This window comes from Oncorhynchus masou, chromosome 17, assembly GCF_036934945.1.
Source record: "Oncorhynchus masou masou isolate Uvic2021 chromosome 17, UVic_Omas_1.1, whole genome shotgun sequence".
In the NCBI taxonomy this organism is placed as follows: domain Eukaryota; kingdom Metazoa; phylum Chordata; class Actinopteri; order Salmoniformes; family Salmonidae; genus Oncorhynchus; species Oncorhynchus masou.
The window spans coordinates 4,964,013-4,986,152 of NC_088228.1; the positions used below are offsets into that span (position 1 = coordinate 4,964,013).

Here is a 22,140-nt window from a genome sequence, read left to right on the forward strand (position 1 = left end):
TTTGATGGTGTAATAACATCATTTCACACTGAAGTAACACCAGGATGCTTTTGAATTGAAGCGTCCATTTAAATAAAGAGTTTTGGACTGCGTCCCAAATGGCACCCACATCCCTATTTAGTGCACTACACTGGACTAGAGCTCTATGGTTTCCTGGTCAAAAAGTAGTGCAAAAAGTAGTGCACTACACTGTCAAAAAGTAGTGCACTACATTGGACGAGAGCTCTATGGTTTCCTGGTCAAAAAAGTAGTGCACTACACTGGACTAGAGCTCTATGGTTTCCTGGTCAAAAAAGTAGTGCACTACACTGGACTAGAGCTCTATGGTTTCCTGGTCAAAAAGTAGTGCACTACACTGGACTATAGCTCTATGGTTTCCTGGTCAAAAAAGTAGTGCACTACACTGGACTAGAGCTCTATGGTTTCCTGGTCAAAAAAGTAGTGCACTACACTGGACTAGAGCTCTATGGTTTCCTGGTCAAAAAGTAGTGCACTACATTGGACTAGAGCTCTATGGTTTCCTGGTCAAAAAGTAGTGCACTACATTGGACTAGAGCTCTATGGTTTCCTGGTCAAAAAGTAGTGCACTACAACTAGAAATGGTTTCCTGGTCAAAAAGTAGTGCACTACATTGGACTAGAGCTCTATGGTTTCCTGGTCAAAAAGTAGTGCACTACACTGGACTAGAGCTCTATGGTTTCCTGGTCAAAAAGTAGTGCACTACACTGGACTAGAGCTCTATGGTTTCCTGGTCAAAAAGTAGTGCACTACACTGGACTAGAGCTCTATGGTTTCCTGGTCAAAAAGTAGTGCACTACATTGGACTAGAGCTCTATGGTTTCCTGGTCAAAAAGTAGTGCACTACACTGGACTAGAGCTCTATGGTTTCCTGGTCAAAAAGTAGTGCACTACATTGGACTAGAGCTCTATGGTTTCCTGGTCAAAAAGTAGTGCACTACATTGGACTAGAGCTCTATGGTTTCCTGGTCAAAAAGTAGTGCACTACACTGGACTAGAGCTCTATGGTTTCCTGGTCAAAAAGTAGTGCACTACACTGGACTAGAGCTCTATGGTTTCCTGGTCAAAAAGTAGTGCACTACACTGGACTAGAGCTCTATGGTTTCCTGGTCAAAAAGTAGTGCACTACATTGGACTAGAGCTCTATGGTTTCCTGGTCAAAAAGTAGTGCACTACATTGGACTAGAGCTCTATGGTTTCCTGGTCAAAAAGTAGTGCACTACATTGGACTAGAGCTCTATGGTTTCCTGGTCAAAAAGTAGTGCACTACATTGGACTAGAGCTCTATGGTTTCCTGGTCAAAAAGTAGTGCACTACATTGGACTAGAGCTCTATGGTTTCCTGGTCAAAAAGTAGTGCACTACATTGGACTAGAGCTCTATGGTTTCCTGGTCAAAAAGTAGTGCACTACACTGGACTAGAGCTCTATGGTTTCCTGGTCAAAAAAATAGTGCACTACATTGGACTAGAGCTCTATGGTTTCCTGGTCAAAAAGTAGTGCACTACATTGGACTAGAGCTCTATGGTTTCCTGGTCAAAAAGTAGTGCACTACATTGGACTAGAACTCTATGGTTTCCTGGTCAAAAAGTAGTGCACTACACTGGACTAGAGCTCTATGGTTTCCTGGTCAAAAAGTAGTGCACTACACTGGACTAGAGCTCTATGGTTTCCTGGTCAAAAAGTAGTGCACTACATTGGACGAGAGCTCTATGGTTTCCTGGTCAAAAAAGTAGTGCACTACATTGGACGAGAGCTCTATGGTTTCCTGGTCAAAAAGTAGTGCACTACATTGGATGAGAGCTCTATGGTTTCCTGGTCAAAAAGTAGTGCACTACATTGGACTATAGCTCTATGGTTTCCTGTTCAAAAAGTAGTGCACTACACTTGGACGAGAGCTCTATGGTTTCCTGGTCAAAAAAGTAGTGCACTACACTGGACTAGAGCTCTATGGTTTCCTGGTCAAAAAAGTAGTGCACTACACTGGACTAGAGCTCTATGGTTTCCTGGTCAAAAAGTAGTGCACTACACTGGACTAGAGCTCTATGGTTTCCTGGTCAAAAAGTAGTGCACTACACTGGACTAGAACTCTATGGTTTCCTGGTCAAAAAGTAGTGCACTACACTGGACTAGAGCTCTATGGTTTCCTGGTCAAAAAGTAGTGCACTACACTGGACTAGAGCTCTATGGTTTCCTGGTCAAAAAGTAGTGCACTACATTGGACTAGAGCTCTATGGTTTCCTGGTCAAAAAGTAGTGCACTACATTGGACTAGAGCTCTATGGTTTCCTGGTCAAAAAGTAGTGCACTACATTGGACTAGAGCTCTATGGTTTCCTGGTCAAAAAGTAGTGCAGCTACACTGGACTAGAGCTCTATGGTTTCCTGGTCAAAAAGTAGTGCACTACACTGGACTAGAGCTCTATGGTTTCCTGGTCAAAAAGTAGTGCACTACACTGGACTAGAGCTCTATGGTTTCCTGGTCAAAAAGTAGTGCACTACACTGGACGAGAGCTCTATGGTTTCCTGGTCAAAAAGTAGTGCACTACATTGGACGAGAGCTCTATGGTTTCCTGGTCAAAGAAGTAGTGCACTACATTGGACTAGAGCTCTATGGTTTCCTGGTCAAAAAGTAGTGCACTACACTGGACTAGAGCTCTATGGTTTCCTGGTCAAAAAAGTAGTGCACTACACTGGACTAGAGCTCTATGGTTTCCTGGTCAAAAAGTAGTGCACTACACTGGACTAGAGCTCTATGGTTTCCTGGTCAAAAAGTAGTGCACTACACTGGACTAGAGCTCTATGGTTTCCTGGTCAAAAAGTAGTGCACTACATTGGACTAGAGCTCTATGGTTTCCTGGTCAAAAAGTAGTGCACTACACTGGACTAGAGCTCTATGGTTTCCTGGTCAAAAAGTAGTGCACTACACTGGACGAGAGCTCTATGGTTTCCTGGTCAAAAAAGTAGTGCACTACACTGGACGAGAGCTCTATGGTTTCCTGGTCAAAAAAGTAGTGCACTACATTGGACTAGAGCTCTATGGTTTCCTGGTCAAAAAGTAGTGCACTACACTGGACTAGAGCTCTATGGTTTCCTGGTCAAAAAGTAGTGCACTACAAACTAGAGCTCTATGGTTTCCTGGTCAAAAAAGTAGTGCACAAACCCTCTATGGTTTCTTGGTCAAAAAACAGTGCACTACATTGGACATTATGGTTTCCTGTCAAAAAAGTGTAGCATTTTATAGCATTTCTATGGTTTCCTGGTCAAAAGTGATGGCTTTAATTGGACCAGGTTTCCTGGTCAAAAGTGGTAAGAAAAAAAGTAGTGCATACTGTCGGGCTCTATGGTTTCCTGGTCAAAAAGTAGTGCACTACACTGGACTATGGTTTCCTGGTCAAAAAGAGTGCACTACACTGACCAGAGCTCTATGGTTTCCTGGTCAAAAAAGTAGAGGGACAAAAAAGTAGTGCACTACACTTTGGCAACTACACTGGACTTATGGTTTCCTGGTCAAAAAGTGTGGACATCGAGGCCGGTCTGTGGTTTCCTGGTCAAAAGGAAGTGCCAGAGGAGAAATGACATCTTGGTTTCCTGGTCTTGTAGTGCACTACACTGGACTGAGCTCTATGGTTTCACTGTCAGAAAACTAAAACAGGTTGAGCTATTCTATTATAAAACTCATCTAGTACAAAACTCTATGGTTTCTGGTCAATATTAGAAAACTCTATCTGGTCAAAAGTGCACTCTAAATATTGGTTTCCTGGTCAAAAAGAGATTTGGACTGCTCTATGGTTTCCAAGGCAAATCAGATATATATTTTCCTGGTCAGTGCATTGAGCTCTATGGATTCCTGGATCAAAAATGAGTAACCTTGCCTGAAATCTGGAACTCTATGTGTTTCTCTGTCAAAAAGTAGTAGTGAATACACTGGACGGGATAACAAAGTTTTCCTGGTCAAAAAGACACTACACTGGACTAGAGCTCTATGGTTTCCTGGTCAAAAAGGTCCAGCTTCAAAAAGTATGTGAAGGACCAGATGGACCCTGGTCACAAAAGACCAGTTGGACAAGCTCTATGGTTTCCTGGTCAAAAAGTAGTAGTGTACCAGATTCACAAAAACAACTACCACCCCAACCAGTTTCCTGGTCAAAAAGTAGTGATTCTACATTGGACAACAACAATACCCCCCAACCAGTTACAACAGGTACCAGATTCACAAAAAGAGTAGTGCACTACAATGGACTAGAACCAGTTACAACAAAGGTACCAGATTCTACAATAAACAACAATAGCTCTATGGTTTCCTGGTCAACCAGTTACTAACAGGTACCAGATTTTGCACAATCAACAACAATACACCCCTAAGCTCATGGTTTCCTGGTCAACAGGTAGTGATCCACAATACAACAACAATGGTTTCCTGGTCAACCAGTTACAACAGGTACCAGATTCACAATTCAACAACAACAACAACAACATCATCAACATCATCCTCAACAACAACAACATCATCAACAACATCCTCAACAACAACATCATCAACATCATCCTCAACAACCACAACAACATCAACATCATCATCCTAAACAACAACATCATCATCAACATCCTCAACAACCACAACAACATCATCCTCAACAACAACATCATCCTCAACAACAACATCATCATCATCCTCAAAAACAACATCATCATCATCCTCAACAACAACATCATCATCATCATCCTAAACAACAACAACAACAACATCAACATCATCCTAAACAACAACAACATCATCCTCAACAACAACATCATCATCATCCTCAACAACAACATCATCATCATCCTCAACAACAACAACAACGACATCATCATCATCCTAAACAACAACAACAACATCATCATCATCCTAAACAACAACAACATCATCATCATCCTAAACAACAACAACATCATCATCAATCCTCAACAACAACATCATCATCAATCCTCAACAACAACATCATCATCATCCTGGTCAAAAAGTCATCACTAAACAACAACATCATCATCAAAAAGTCAGTGCACTCAACAACAACATCATCATCATCCTCAACAACAGTGCACAACAACATCATCATCATCCTAAACAACAACAACATCATCATCAATCCTCAACAACAACATCATCATCATCCTCAACAACAACATCATCATCATCATCCTAAACAACAACATCATCATCATCCTCAACAACAACATCATCATCATCATCATCCTAAACAACAACAACAACAACATCATCATCATCATCATCCTAAACAACAACAACAACATCATCATCATCCTAAACAACAACAACAACATCATCATCATCCTAAACAACAACAACATCATCATCATCCTAAACAACAACAACATCATCATCATCCTCAACAAAACATCATCATCATCATCATCCTAAACAAAACAACAACAACAACATCATCATCCTGGTCAAAAAGTAGTGCAACAACAAGAGCTCATCATCCTAAACAACAACAACATCATCATCATCATCCTAAAACAACAACAACAACATCATCATCATCCTAAACAACAACAACATCATCATCATCCTAAACAACAACAACATCATCATCAATCCTCAACAACAACATCAACATCATCCTAAACAACAACAACATCATCCTCAACAACAACAACATCATCATCATCCTCAACAACAACATCATCATCATCCTCAACAACAACATCATCATCATCCTCAACAACAACAACAACAACATCATCATCATCCTAAACAACAACATCATCATCATCCTAAACAACAACAACAACAGCATCATCATCCTAAACAACAACAACATCATCATCATCCGAAACAACATCATCATCATCAACATCATCCTAAACAACATCATCCTAAACAACATCATCAACATCATCCTAAACAACAACATCAACATCATCCTAAACAACAACATCATCAACATCATCATCATCCTAAACAACAACATCATCATCAACAACATCATCAACAACAACAACATCATCATCCTAAACAACATCATCATCATCATCATCATATTAAACAACATCATCATCATCATCATCCTAAACAACAACATCATCATCATCCTAAACAACAACAACATCATCATCATCATCATCCTAAACAACAACAACATCATCATCATCATCATCCTAAACAACAACATCATCATCATCATCATCCTAAACAACAACAACATCATCATCATCCTAAACAACAACATCATCATCATCATCCTAAACAACAACAACAACATCATCATCATCATCCTAAACAACAACAACAACAACATCATCATCCTAAACAACAACAACAACATCATCATCCTAAACAACAACAACATCATCATCAACATCATCCTCAACAACAACATCATCATTATCCTAAACAACAACATCATCATCTACAACAAGAAATAAGCTATTTGCCACACAAGCCTGCCATCATTCACTTTGAACTGGACGGTGTGTTTACAGGCAGTAGCAACAGCACGCCATTAAATCATTAGAAAGCATTTAACAAAAGCCACTTGAATGGATTTCTACAAATGTGGAAATACCACGGGAGTCCTCTTACATTTGGGGAACTTTTTGGATTCGAACCAAAGACTGTAGTGAGTGCCTGCTTGCACTGAGATTCAGTGCCTTCAAACCGCTGCACCACACTGGACGGAGCCTAACGGTAGCAAGCTAGCTGCTGGAAGGGTGTTGTCATTGGACGAGTGGGTGAGTGGCTGACATTTTACCCCCAACAACAAGATCAACAACTAATGCTAGCCAAAGCAAGATGAGCTCAAATCTAACGTAGGGAACAGTACAGTAATTAAACTGAAAACTGCACTGATAAACAATGGGGAATAGTATTGTAGTCTGCTCGCCTTTCCCGCAGCAAACCGCCTATTTCACACCTGATGGAGACCTACCTGCCCGCCCGTTTGATCGATGCCAAATACATCTGATTGACGACTAAGAGATATACTAACTGTGGTTAACAGTAGTTCAAGTTCAGCATAGCTAGCTGGCAAAGTGATTCACATTCCTCCTCCAACCCTGGTCAAATGACACCTGCATCTCATATCAGCTGTAGCCACAGAAATACGATATGGGTGGAAAAATCAGTCTCGCCCAAGGAATCGTCCATCGACAACGTCCTCCCAGCAGCTAGCTAGCTAGCGTTAGGTTCCGTGTTTTTAGCTTGGTAAATAAATAGCTACATATACAGATGGGCCTGGCTCGCAGTCGGTGTTCTAATTCATCCCAAAGGTGTTTGATGGGGTTGAGGTCAGGGCTCTGTGCAAGCCAGTCAAGTTCTTCCACCCCGATCTCGACAAACCATTTCTGTCATGGACCTCGCGTTGTGCACAGAGGCGTTGTCATTCTGAAACAGGAAAGGGCCTTCCCCAAACTGTTGCCACAAAACTGGGTGCACAGAATCATCTAGAATGTCATTGTATTCTGTAGCGTAAAGATTGTCCCTTCACTGGAACTAAGACATTTGACAAACTGACTTGAACTCTTCAGTGATGCCATTGTTTTGTCTATGGAGATTGCATGGCTGTGCGCTCAATTTTATACACCCGTCAGCAGGGAGTGGCTGAAATAACCGAATCCGCTCATTTAAAGAGGTGTCCACATAATGTTGTATATATCTGTATATATTTGTGTACAAGACTACTCCCTAGTTATTTTTTTTCTTCTCACTAACAACAGCATCACATCATCCTATAGCCTCAAGGGTATTTTCCTGGTGAAATAAATCACCACTTACTGGCTGACCACAACATCTCCATCATCTCCCTTGTCTCAGCCAAGCCATCCAATCCCTGAGGAGATACAACAAAAAACACAAGTCACTTTCTAAGTTGATATAACAGCGAGATCTCTTCCTTTTACGAGCATCGATCAGAATCTACTGTTACACTTCAATTCATTGCATCTAACTGTAGTACTTACACCAACTCCAGGCTCTCCAGGGGGACCAGGGTCTCCAGGGAAGCCAACGGGTCCCTATAGAGAGAGAACAACATCAACATCAGGGAGAGAGAAACAACAAAAATCAGCGAACAACAAGAGAGGGAACATCAAAGAGGGAAACAAGGGGACAAGAGGGATCAGAAATCATCCTAAACAAGAACAAAGATCCTCAGAACAACAGAGAGAGAGAGAAGAGAAACAACAGAGATCCTAAACATCAGATCATGATCCTAAACAACAACAACAACAACAGAACAACAACAACATAATCATCAACATCATCAACAACATCAAGAGACAACAACATCATCATCAGAGAGAGAGAGAACAAGGGAGAGAGGGATCATTAAAGAGAACACAGAGAGAGAGAGAGAGAGAGACCAACAACAACAGAAACAGACAGAGAGAGAGAGAGATCCTCAAGGGAGAGATCATCCTCAACAGAGAGACAGAGAGAGAGAGAGAGAGAGAACAAGACAGAGATCAGATCCTCAAGAACCACAAGAGAGAGAGAGAGAACAACATCAGAGATCATCCTAAAGAGAGACAGAGATCAGATAGACAGAGAGTGAGGACAGGATATTCTGCTAGCAACAACAACTCTCCAGGCACCGTGACACGAACCTGAAGACACAGACTGGACAAACTCCTGTTTCTAAAAATTGAATTCAAAGGCACTGTAGACTGAACCTAATAAGACATTTTACTGTTTTAATTATGTATGTAATTCTAAGTCACAGCCTATATGCACAATTTATATACTATAATGATTTAATACAATTAAATATTATTTAAATGTTGAGTGTTTTATGTCCCAACCAGCCTGTTCTGTCCCAAATGTATTTCTTCATAGGCTATAGTCTGGAAATAATAGAAATAATATAGCATAAATAATTAATTTTAGTTCTTTTTTAGGCTCCCTGTCTGGCTCCTGACCCTTCTAGTGTTTTAAATGCTGTTTAAAATGACATGTAGACTATTTGAAAATGGTAGGTCCAGGAAATCACAAAAAATAGATGAGTGTCGGTTTAAATGGTGATTTTAAAATGATTTTCAATGGAGCGAATTTTGGAGCAACATTTATTTCTCCCTGTGAGTGTTTTTCTATTTATTATTAAAAAATATATATTTTGGGAGCAGTTGTTTTAGTGGACGCCAACATCATCCATGAGCGTTAAACAACAGGATTTCACCCCTCAACTCCTCACATACTCATCCTGGAAACAGACACTGGGATCAGAATCATAACATGAGTGACTCTATGATTTACAGTATCGGTTATAGATCCACCAAACAGGGAAAAAAAATACTCTTGGTTTATGTTATTGTAAACATTGTTTATGTTTATGCTGTCAAAGGATCTGTCACTAACGGGACAATCACTTGTGCCAGGTGTGATATCCCTCCTGAATAGCTCGGGGAATGCTCCCATTGGCCAGCAGGCTAGTCTTCTTTTTTATTTCATGTTTTATTTCTTATTTCTTACTATTATTTATTTTTATTGGTGCGTAACTGTTATGAAAGTTGTATTGTCCATTTTGTTTTTAAACGCCACTTTAAATGTGGACATGACACTGCAACAACATTTCCCAATGGGGACAATAAAGCCAGTGAGTAAGTAGGTACTTTGAATATAGGGCCTGATGTGACTTAAACGGGGTTGCCTTTGGGGCCATCGTCTCCTCCAGGTCCACGGGCCCCTGCATCATCAACAACAACAGCTCCAGGTGGTCCTGACTCTCCCTTCTCCCCTGTCTCTCCTCTGGGGCCCTGAACAGAGATATCAACGTGGTTATCACATTGATATTAGAACTATCTCTCCATCATCCTAAACTTCTCCCATCATGGGGCCCTGGACAACAACATATCATCATGGTTATCACATTGATATCAGAGCTATCTCTCCCATCTCCCCTGTCTCTCCTCTGGGGCCCTGGAGAGAGATATCAGCATGGTTATCACATTGATATTAGAACTATCTCTCCCTTCTCCCCCACAGTCTCTCCTCTGGGGCCCTGGAGAGAGATATCAGCATGGTTATCACATTGATATTAGAACTATCTCTCCCTTCTCCCTGTCTCTCCTCTGGGGCCCTGGAGAGATATCAGCATGGTTATCACAAAGATATCAGAACTATCTCTCCCTTCTTAAACTGTCTAAACACTGAGGATCCCTGGAGGGATATCAGCATGGTTATCTGTCCCTGTCTGTCCCTGTCTGTCCCTATTTCACCCTGTCCCTACTCTGTCCCCCGTCTGATCACTATCTGTCCCTGATCTAAGAACCTATCTGTCCCTTCTGTTCAGCCCTCCACAACAAAGTGATCACCTGTCTGTCCCTGTCTGTCACTATCTGTCCCCGCTCATATCAGCTGTAGCTGATACCTGTCCCTGTCTGTCCCTGTCTGTCCCTGTCTGTCCCCTCCATACCTGTCCCTGTCTGTCCCTGTCTGTTCCTGTCTGTCCCTGTCTGTCCCTGTCTGTCCCTGTCTGTTCCCTCCATACCTGTCCCTGTCTGTTCCCCTCCATACCTGTCACTATCCATTTCAGAGGCTCTGTCCACTGTAACAGATAGAGGAGCCAGACAGCCCAAACTGTCCCTGCTGTGACGGACCTGTCATTGTATTCTGTTCCCTCCAAGGGTCCTGTCCCTAAGACATTTGGTCAAAATGAACTTGACTGAATAGGGAACAAGGGTTGTCATTTGGGTGACAAGTCCACCCATCCTGTCAGGGACTCTGTTCTGTACTGATTGTCCTGACAGGAAAAGACACAACCCACAAACCACAGCATAACCAACAATCAATGTTCCATCATACGCTCACTGATATGAATTTAATGCGGCTGTCCCTTCTGGAAGCATAACTGTAACTATGATATTGTCCTAATTTCTCTTCTCTTTCTGAGAGGGTCCCTGGGTCCCTGTCATAAAATGCTCTGCTGGGCAACGTCCCTCAATTCAAAAATGGACTGTCTGTCCCCTCCAAGTATTTCCTGGAGGAAACCCTGGTATAGTCTGTCCCCTTGGAACCTGACCCTGAAGAGATGTCCCAAAAAGACCAGCCATACTAAAGAGTTGTCTACAGTAAGGACTGTTCCTTTCTGAAGATTGACTACTGTTAAGGACAATTCATTGCATCTAACTGTTAAGAGTTGGCCTCCAGGGGGACCAGGACCAGGGAAGCTGGGTCTAGAAGAGTTGGATAGGGGGAGAGGACCAGAAAGAGAAGAAGAGTTGAATAGGGAGTAAGAAAGACCAGCAGGGGAAGGGGAAGAGGGAGAGAAAAGAGTTGAGAGAAAGAGAGAATTCTGAGAAAGAGCCAGACTAGAAGAGTTGAATAGAGAAGGAGAGCAGAGCTAGAAGAGTTGACGACAGAAGAGACCAGCAGAGGCTAGAAGAGTTGACTGAGTAAGGAGAGCCAGACTAGAAGAGTTGAATACAGTAAGGACCAGCAGGCCCTGAAGAGAGACGACACTAAGGACCAGCAAGGCTAGAAGAGTTGACAGTAAGGACCAGCAAGGCTAGAAGAGTTGACAGACAGTAAGGACCAGGCTGTGGTGTTGTGTAGCCTTCCAGGCACCTGACAGCTAACCTGAAGACACAGACTGGACAAACTCCTGTTTCTAACGAATTCAAACTGAATTAACCAATAAGATCAATTTACTGTTTTAATTATGATGTAATTCTAGACTGACATCATCACAAGTCATTTATAATGATGTCAAAATGAATATTATTTAAATGTTGAGTGTATGTATGAACAAAGTCATCAAATGTATTTCTTCGTCTTTCTGAGAAATAATAGAAATAATATAGCATAAATAATTAATTTTAGTTCTTTTTTACCAAATGTCTGGCTCTGACTTCTGGTTTTTAAATGCTGTTTTCAAATGACCAATCATTTGAAAATGGTAGGTCTAGAATGTGTTGAGTGTCGTTTAAATGGTGATTTTAAAATGATTTTCAATGGAGCGCTTTTGGAGCAACATTTATTTCTCCCTGTGAGTGTTTTTCTACCCTGGTATATATTGGCCAGAGTAAGTTGTTTTAGGTAACCAGGAAAACTGTCCATAGCCTGGTCCCAGATCAGTTATACCTTAACTTTCTGACCCCTGAAACTCCTGAGATGTCTAAACCATGACTGTGATAATAGACAATGGGAAGAGATGGCATAACTTTCCCCTTGAACTGTGACTATCAGATTTACAGTAAGAGGAAGTTATAAACTCCACCAAAAAAAAAAAAATGCTCAATTACAGTTGCAATTAAGAAATATTGATTTGTAACCTAACCACACTACTATACATAAATGAGGTGTGATATCCCTCCTACACTAAGGGGAATGCTCCATTGGCCAGCAGGCTAGATCTGTTCTAATGATCATTTATTGAATGAAAAAGTTGTAGATGTTCTGTATTTATTTAAACGCAAAATGTGGATACACTGCAACAACATTTCCACCATGGGCTCAATAAAGCCAGATGGTCCCTTTGCTACCCCTGCAGGTCAGCTAGAGCTGACTCCCTCCCCCTTTTCTCCATTACCTCCCATAGAACCCACTCCACCAGGAGGGCCCTTGGGCCCTGTGGATAGGATCACAAATCACATTGAATCAACCAACCAACCATCCAACCAAGAAGCAACTATCAATCATCCAGTCAACCAACCAATCAATCAACCAATCAATCATCCAGTAAGAGCCAATCAATCATCCAGTCAACCAACCAATCAGATCATCCAGTCAACCAACCAATCAACCAACCAATCAATCTCCAGTCAACCAACTGAATCAATCAACCATCCAGCCAATCAATCAACCAACCAATCAACCAACCAATCAATCATCCAGTCAACCAACCAATCAATCAACCATCCAACCAATCAACCAACCAACCAATCAATCATCCAGTCAACCATCCAATCAACCAACCAACCAACCAATCAACCAACCAACCAACCATCCAACCAACCAACCAACCAACCAACCAACCAACCAACCAACCAACCAACCAATCAACCAACCATCCAACCAATCAACCAATCAACCAACCAATCAACCAACCAACCAATCAACCAACCATCCAATCAATCAACCAAACCAACCAATCATCCAGTCAACCATCCAATCAATCAACCAACCATCCAATCAATCAACCAACCAATCATCCAGTCAACCATCCAACCAATCAACCAACCAACCAATCAACCAACCAACCAACCAATCAACCAACCATCCAATCAATCAACCAAACCAACCAATCATCCAGTCAACCATCCAATCAATCAACCAACCATCCAATCAATCAACCAACCAATCATCCAGTCAACCATCCAATCAACCAACCAATCAATCAGCCAAGCAATCAACACATCAATCAATACATCAAGCAACCAACCAATTAAACCACCAACCAACCAAATAAATAACCAACCATCCAACCAATCAACCAACCAACCAACCAATCAATCATAAAAAAAATGTCAGGTCATCATAACACAGGGTATGGAGCCACATGTAGTGCTATTCATAATAATAATAATATATACTCTAGTGTTAAACTATTCATTATAATAATAAAATATAATCTAGTGTTAAACTATTCATTATAATAATAATATATACTCTAGTATAATGACATGTTAAACTATTCATTATAATAATAATATATACTGGTATAATGACATGTTAAACCTTCATTATAATAATAATAGCATACTCTAGTGTAATCTGACATGTTAAACTATTGATTATAATAATAATATATATCTAGTGTTAAACTATTCAGTTATAATAATCAATATATACTAACCAAATTAAACTATTCATTATAATAATAATATATACTCTAAACAAATATTCATTATAATAATGGTATATACTCTAGTGTTAAACTATTCATTATAATAATAATATATACCTAGTGTTAAACTATTCATTATAATAATAATATATACTCTAGTATAATGACATGTTAAACCATTCATTATAATAATAATATATACTCTAGTGTAATGACATGTTAAACTATTCATTATAATAATAATATATACTCTAGATAATGACATGTAAACTATTCATTATAATAATAATATATACTCTAGTGTTAAACTATTCATTATAATAATAATCTATACTCTAGTGTTAAACTATTCATTATAATAATAATATATACTCAGTGTTAAACTATTCATTATAATAATAATATATAGGCTAGTATAATGACATGTTAAACTATTCATTATAATAATAATATATACTAGAAGTGTTAAACTATTCATTATAATAATAATATATACTCTAGTGTTAAACTATTCATTATAATAATAATATATACCAGTGTTAAACTATTCATTATAATAATAATATATACTAGTATAATGACATGTTAAACTATTCATTATAATAATAATATATACTCAAGTGTTAAAGTTCATTATAATAATAATCTATACTCTAGTGTAATGACATGTTAAACTAGTCATTATAATAATAATATATACCAGTATAATGAATGTTAAACTATTCATTATAATAATAATATATACTCTAGTGTTAAACTATTCATTATAATAATAATATATACTCTAGTATAATGAATGTTAAACTATTCATTATAATAATAATATATGCTTAGAAGTTAAACTATTCATTATAATAATAATATATACTCTAGTGTTAAACTATTCATTATAATAATAATATATACTAGTATAATTGACATGTTAAACCATTCATTATAATAATAATATATGCTCCAGTGTTAAACTATTCATTATAATAATAATATATACTCTAGGTGTTAAACTATTCATTATAATAATAATATATACTCTAGATAATGACATGTTAAACAATCAATCGATTATAATAATATATACTCTAGTCTTAAACTATTCATTATAATAATAATATATACTCAAAATAGTGTTAAAAACAATCAATCATTATAATAATAATATATATCTAGTGTAATGACATGTTAAACTATTCATTATAATAATAATATATACTCTAGTGTAATGACATGTTAAACTATTCATTATAACAATAATATATACTCTAGTGTAATGACATGTTAAACTATTCATTATAATAATAATATATACATCCAGAGTGTTAAACCATTCATTATAATCCAGTAATATAACTACTCTAGTGTAATGACATAGTTAAACTATTCAATTATAACAATAATATATACTGTAATAATGACATTTAAACTATTCATTATAACAATAATATATACTCTAGTGTAATGACATGTTAAACTATTCATTATAATAATAATATACTCTAGTTGTTAAACTATTCATTATACATAATAATATATATAAACTAATGTTAAACTATTCATTATAATAATAATATATATTAATGAAAAACTATTCATTATAATAATAATATATACTCTAGTATAATGACATGTTAAACTATTCATTATAATAATAATATATACTCCCATAGTGTTAAACCATTATAATAATAATCAATCACAACTCTAGTGTTAAACTATTCAATAATAATAATATATACTCTAATGTTAAACCAATCATTATAATAATAATAATCATCCAAGTATAATGAATCATCCAGTCAACCATTCATTATAATAATAATCATATACCAGTGTTAAACCAATTCATTATAACCAACCAATCTATACATCCAGTCAAAACCATTCATTATAATAATAATATATACCAGTGTTAAACCATTCATTATAACCATAATAATACTCTAGTATAAACCAATCAAACTAATCATTATAATAATAATATATACCATCTAACCAATTAAAACCAATCAATATAATAATAATCAATACTCTATGTAATGACATGTTAAACTATTCATTATAAATAATAATATATACCTAGTATCATGCCATGTTAAACTACCAATCATTATAATAATAATATATACTCTAGTATAATGACATGTTAAACTATTCAATCAATCATAATAATATATAACCATCTAGTGTTAAACCATTCATTATAATAATAATATATACCAATGTTAAACTATTCAACCAATAATAATATATACTCTAGTATCAATGACATGTTAAACTATCATTATATAATAATATATCAATCTAGTGTTAAACTATTCATTATAATAATAATATATACTCTAGTGTTAAACTATTCATTATAATAATAATATATAAATAGTATAATGACATGTATTCTATTATAATAATAATATATACTCTAGTGTTAAACTATTCATTATAATAATAATATATACTCTAGTGTTAAACTATTCATTATAATAATAATATATATACTCTAGTGTTAAACTATTCATTATAATAATAATATATACTCTAGTATAATGACATGTTAAACTATTCATTATAATAATAATATATACTCTAGTATAATGACATGTTAAACTATTCATTATAATAATAATATATACTCTAGTGTAATGACATGTTAAACTATTCATTATAATAATAATATATAATGAGTGTTAAACTATTCATTATAATAATAATATATACTCTAGTGTTAAACTATTCATTATAATAATAATATATACTCTAGTATAATGACATGTTAAACTATTCATTATAATAATAATATATACTCTAGTGTTAAACTATTCATTATAATAATAATCTATACTCTAGTGTTAAACTATTCATTATAATAATAATATATACTCTAGTGTTAAACTATTCATTATAATAATATATACTCTAGTGTTAAACTATTCATTATAATAATAATATATACTCTATAATCTATGTTAAACTATTCATTATAATAATAATATATACTCTAGTGTAATGACATGTTAAACTATTCATTATAATAATAATATATACTCTAGTATAATGACATGTTAAACTGTTCATTATAATAATATTGAATATTCAGACACTTACGTCAGCTCCACTAGAACCCTGGGGACCTCTGGGACCTGGAGGACCAGGTGGACCCTGTCAACGTAAACAATCAACAACAACACCATGTCAACGCAAACAATCAACAATAACACCATGTCAACATAAACAATCAACAACAACACCATGTCAACGTAAACAATCAACAATAACACCATGTCAACGTAAACAATCAACAACAACACCATGTCAACGCAAACAATCAACAACAACACCAGGTCAATGCAAACAATCAACAATAACACCAGGTCAATACAAAAAAATCAACAATAACACCATGTCAACATAAACAACAAACAATAAACATTAAGACCGTGACATCACAACAGGCTGGATCCAATCAAGTAGCTTGGAGTCTACTTGGCCATTTGTACTCTGGTGTGATTCCCAAAATGGCCGCCTTACCATCGGGCCGACGTCCCCGTTCTCTCCCTTCTCTCCTGATGTACCAGGCAGCCCCTGGGGGGGGAAAAGGAGAGACCCTCTTTATTAATACTCAACAACAAGGACGTGGCTCACATTGAATAATGTATCATGGTCGGCAATGATGATACCGATTCGAAATGGATACGGGCAGCTCTTGTTATTTCATTACACTATTTGATCTAACGTTCCTAACAACATATCAATAACACAATATACATATTTATATATATGACATATTTATCATACGGTAGCATAACAGAAATCAACTCAAAGTTTCATTAGAAATGCAGGCTTTGGTACAATTGAGTGTTCAGAGATCCTCACGCATCACACTGCAGCATAACACTGTGTGTGTGTGTGTGTGTGTGTGTGTGTGTGTGTGTGTGTGTGTGTGTGTGTGTGTGTGTGTGTGTGTGTGTGTGCGTGTGTGTGTGTGTGGAATTATTGTTGAACACATGAACAAACCCAAAACTCTTGCAGAATAAAGACATAATTATTCAGCAGGAACACCTAGGTAATTATGGTCTACGGGAGGCCTGGCTGCAATCACACTATCTAAAATAACAAGTTGCGATGTGATTTGTCAACATCCACAGGAAACAGGAACTAAAGCTAGCTGAAGACAATCAGATGTTTTCTTGTGTTGTAAAGAGAGGCAAAGAGAGTGAGAGAGAGAGAGATAGTGAGAGCGACAGAGAGAGACAGAGAGAGACAGAGAGAGCGAGAGAGAGAGAGAGAGAGATAGAAAGAGAGCGAGAAACAGAGACAGAGAGAGACTTGTTATCCACAAAGAATTCGAAAACAAATCCAATTTTGATAAACTCCCATATCTACTGGGTGAAATTCCACAGTGTGCCATCACAGCAGCAAGATTTGTGACCTGTTGCCACGAGAAAAGGGCAACCAGTGAAGAACAAACACCATGGTAAATACAACCCATATTTATGCTTATTTATTTTATCTTGTGTCCATTTTTTTTTTTTTAATTTTACCTTTCTTTTACTAGGCAAGTCAGTTAAGAACACATTCTTATTTTCAATAGCGGCCTGGGAACAGTGGGTTAACTGCCTGTTCAGGGGCAGAACGACAGATTTGTACCTTGTCAGCTTGGGGGTTTGAACTCACAACCTTCTGGTTACTAGTCCAACACTTTAACCACTAGGCTACCCTGCCGCCCCAATTTAACAATTTGTACATTGTTAAAACACTGTATATATATAATATGACATTTGTAATGTCTTTATTGTTTTGAAACTTCTGTATGTGTAATGTTTACTGATAATTTGTATTGTTTATTTCACTTTATATATTCACTTTATATATTATCTACTTCACTTGCTACCTCACTTGCTATATTATCTACCTCACTTGCTTTGGCAATGTTAACACATGTTTCCCATGCCAATAAAGCCCTTGAATTGAATTGAATTGAATTGAGAGAGCAAGAGAGAGAGAGAGAGAGCAACAGAGACAGAGACAGAGAGAGATAGAGACAGAGAGATACAGAGAGATACAGAGAGAGAGAGAGAGAGAGAGAGAGAGAGAGAGAGAGAGAGAGAGAGAGAGAGAGAAAGAGAGATAGAGAGAGAAAGTGGGAGAGAGGGTGTACTGTAATTGATATGTGGGGGTAATAATACAGTTGTAATAGGTTAGTTTCAGTCATTGTGAAACTATATGAGAAAATGTATGGTCATTTAGTTGGTCATTGGAGAGAGAGCTAATTTATTTACCTCTGCCCTTATAGACACAGTGAAGACTGAAACCTCTGCCCTTATAGACACAGTGAAGACTGAAACCTCTGCCCTTATAGACACAGTGAAGACTGAAACCTCTGCCCTTATAGACACAGTGAAGACTGACACCTCTGCCCTTATAGACACAGTGAAGACTGAAACCTCTGTCACTTGAATACTATTACTACCAACGCCTTAAGAATTAAATAAAGAACAAGGCCAAGCTGGTGAATAGAGTGTGCTAATGTTGTTGTGCTAATGTTGTTGTTATGATAAGGTTTTTGTGATAATGTTGCTGGTATGGAAATGTTGTCGTGATAATGGTGTTGTTATGATAATGTTGTTGTGATAATGTTGTTGTTACGATAATGTTGAGTGGGATATTGCTGCTGTTATGATAATGTTTTTGTGATAATGTTGCCGGTATGATACTGTTGTTGTGATACTGTTGTTGTTATGATAATGTTGCTGTGATATTGCTGTTGTTACGATAATGCCGTTGTGATAATGTTGTTGTTATGATAATGTTGCTGTTATGATTAAGTTGTGTGGTAATATTTCGAACAAAATGTTGAATGATAACGATACGATAATGCTGTTACGATAACAACGTGATGCCAATGTTGCTGTGATAATGATGTGATAGTGTTATTCTGACAATGCTGTTATGATAATGACGTATGGCTAATGTGGCTATGATGCTAATATTTTTATGATAATATTGGTACGAAACTGTTGCTGTGACAAGGCTGTAATGATAATGTTGTTGTGATAATGTTGTTATGATAATGACACAATAACAATGCCAAGATAACGTTATTCTGATCATGTCGATGTGATAACGGTGTTACGATAACTTTGTTATGATAATGTCTTACACGATGTTGTGATAATGCTGTTACGACAATGTTGTTCTGATAATGCTGTTATGACAATGTTGTTGTGATAGTGCTGTCGTGATAATGCTGGTATGACAATGTTGTTGTGATAATGCTGTTATGATAATGTTGTTGTGATAGTGCTGTCGTGATAATGCTGATATGACAATGTTGTTGTGATAATGCTGTTATGATAATGTTGTTGTGATAGTGCTGTCGTGATAATGCTGGTATGACAATGTTGTTGTGATAATGCTGTTATGATAATGTTGTTGTTATAATGCTGTCGTGATAATGCTGGTATGACAATGTTGTTGTGATAATGCTGTTATGATAATGTTGTTGTGATAATGCTGTTGTGATAATGTTGTTGTGATAGTGTTGTTGTGATAATGCTGTTATTCTGACATGGACTTTTTCAATAGAGCAGGTCAATGCAGGTTGTCTCAACTATTTCAACGATAAGCTGTCCTTTGATATAAAACATTAGTCAGCCACTGTAACTGTGTGTGTGTAGTGAGTGAGTGTGTGTTTAATTAATGATTTCAGACTGGGTGGCCTGTGATTTGATAGCTGAAAGCTGTTATAACAAAAGGCTGGGATGAGTTTGCATTGGTAGTGGACATCTAAAAACCACCCGTGTGCTATATGAGCAGAGTAAATGTGGAGGGACAGATATATACGCTATATGAGCAGAGTAAATGTGGAGGGACAGAGATATACGCTATATGAGCAGAGTAAATGTGGAGGGACAGAGATATACGCTATATGAGCAGAGTAAATGTGGAGGGACAGATATATACGCTATATGAGCAGAGTAAATGTGCTGAGGCTTAGGAGGGACAGATATATACGCTATATGAGCAGAGTAAATGTGGAGGGACAGAGATATACGCTATATGAGCAGAGTAAATGTGGAGGGACAGAGATATACGCTATATGAGCAGAGTAAATGTGCTGAGGCTTAGGAGGGACAGATATATACGCTATATGAGCAGAGTAAATGTGCTGAGGCTTAGGAGGGACAGATATATATGCTATATGAGCAGAGTAAATGTGCTGAGGCTTAGGAGGGACAGATATATACGCTATATGAGCAGAGTAAATGTGGAGGGACAGATATATACGCTATATGAGCAGAGTAAATGTGCTGAGGCTTAGGAGGGACAGATATATACGCTATATGAGCAGAGTAAATTGACTGAGGCTTAGGAGGGACAGAGGCTATATGAGCAGAGTAAATGTGCTGAGGCTTAGGAGGGACAGACATATATGCTATATGAGCAGAGTAAATGTGCTGAGGCTTCCTCAGAATACGCTAAATGAGTAGGTAAATGTGTGAGGTTTAGGAGGGACAGATATATTGTGTGTATGTGAGCAGAGTAAATGTGCTGAGGCTTAGGAGGGACAGAGATTTATGAGCAGAGTAAATGTATGGGCTTTAGGTGGGACAGATGTGTGTATACGCTATATGAGCAGAGTAAATGTGTGTGAGGTGTAGTGTGTGGACATATATGTATGCTGTATGTGTGTGTAGAGTAAATGTGTGTGAGGTTTAGGAGGGACAGAGTATACGCTATATGAGCAGAGTAAATGTGCTGAGGTTTAGGAGGGACAGAGATATAAGTATATGTGCAGAGTAAATGTGCTGAGGCTTAGGAGGGTGTGTGATATACGTATATGAGCAGAGTAAATGTGCTGAGGCTTAGGAGTGTGTGTGTGTATACGCTATATGTGTGTGTGTGTGTGTGTGAGGCTTAGAAGGGTGTGATATATACGTTATATGAGCAGAGTAAATGTGTGAGGTTTAGGAGGGACAGAGATATACGTGTGTGTGTGTGTGTGCTGAGGCTTAGGAGGGACTGAGATATGTGTATATGAGCAGAGTAAATATCACACATTTTGTGTGTGTTCTGACAGTGGTTCCATTGACTGAGCATTGTGCGCTGTGTGAAGAGGAAGGTGTGTGTGTGTGTGTGTAAGTCAACATTTATGGATTCATGTGTGTGTGTGTGATGCATTTGTGGCTTCCTGTGTGCCAAATGATGTATCGTGTATGTGTGTGTAGGTTTGTGTGTGTGTGTGTGTGTGTGTGTGTGGTTGTGTGTGTGTGTGTGTGTGTGTGTGTGTATGGGTTTATGTGTGTGTGTGTGGGTTTGGATGTGTGTGTATGGGTTTATGT

The 22,140-nt window shown here is 37.5% G+C and overlaps 1 protein-coding gene across 1 annotated transcript in view; it reads right to left on the minus strand.

Moving 5' to 3' along the window:
• Positions 1 to 22,140, minus strand: part of LOC135558088 (collagen alpha-1(XI) chain-like) — a 208,044-nt gene that overhangs the window by 15,017 nt on the left and 170,887 nt on the right. The window contains 6 exon segments of the mRNA XM_064991838.1: positions 7,806 to 7,834; positions 7,837 to 7,852; positions 7,983 to 8,036; positions 9,660 to 9,773; positions 16,904 to 16,957; positions 17,327 to 17,380. Of these exon segments, the coding sequence (XP_064847910.1) occupies positions 7,806 to 7,834; positions 7,837 to 7,852; positions 7,983 to 8,036; positions 9,660 to 9,773; positions 16,904 to 16,957; positions 17,327 to 17,380 (321 nt within the window).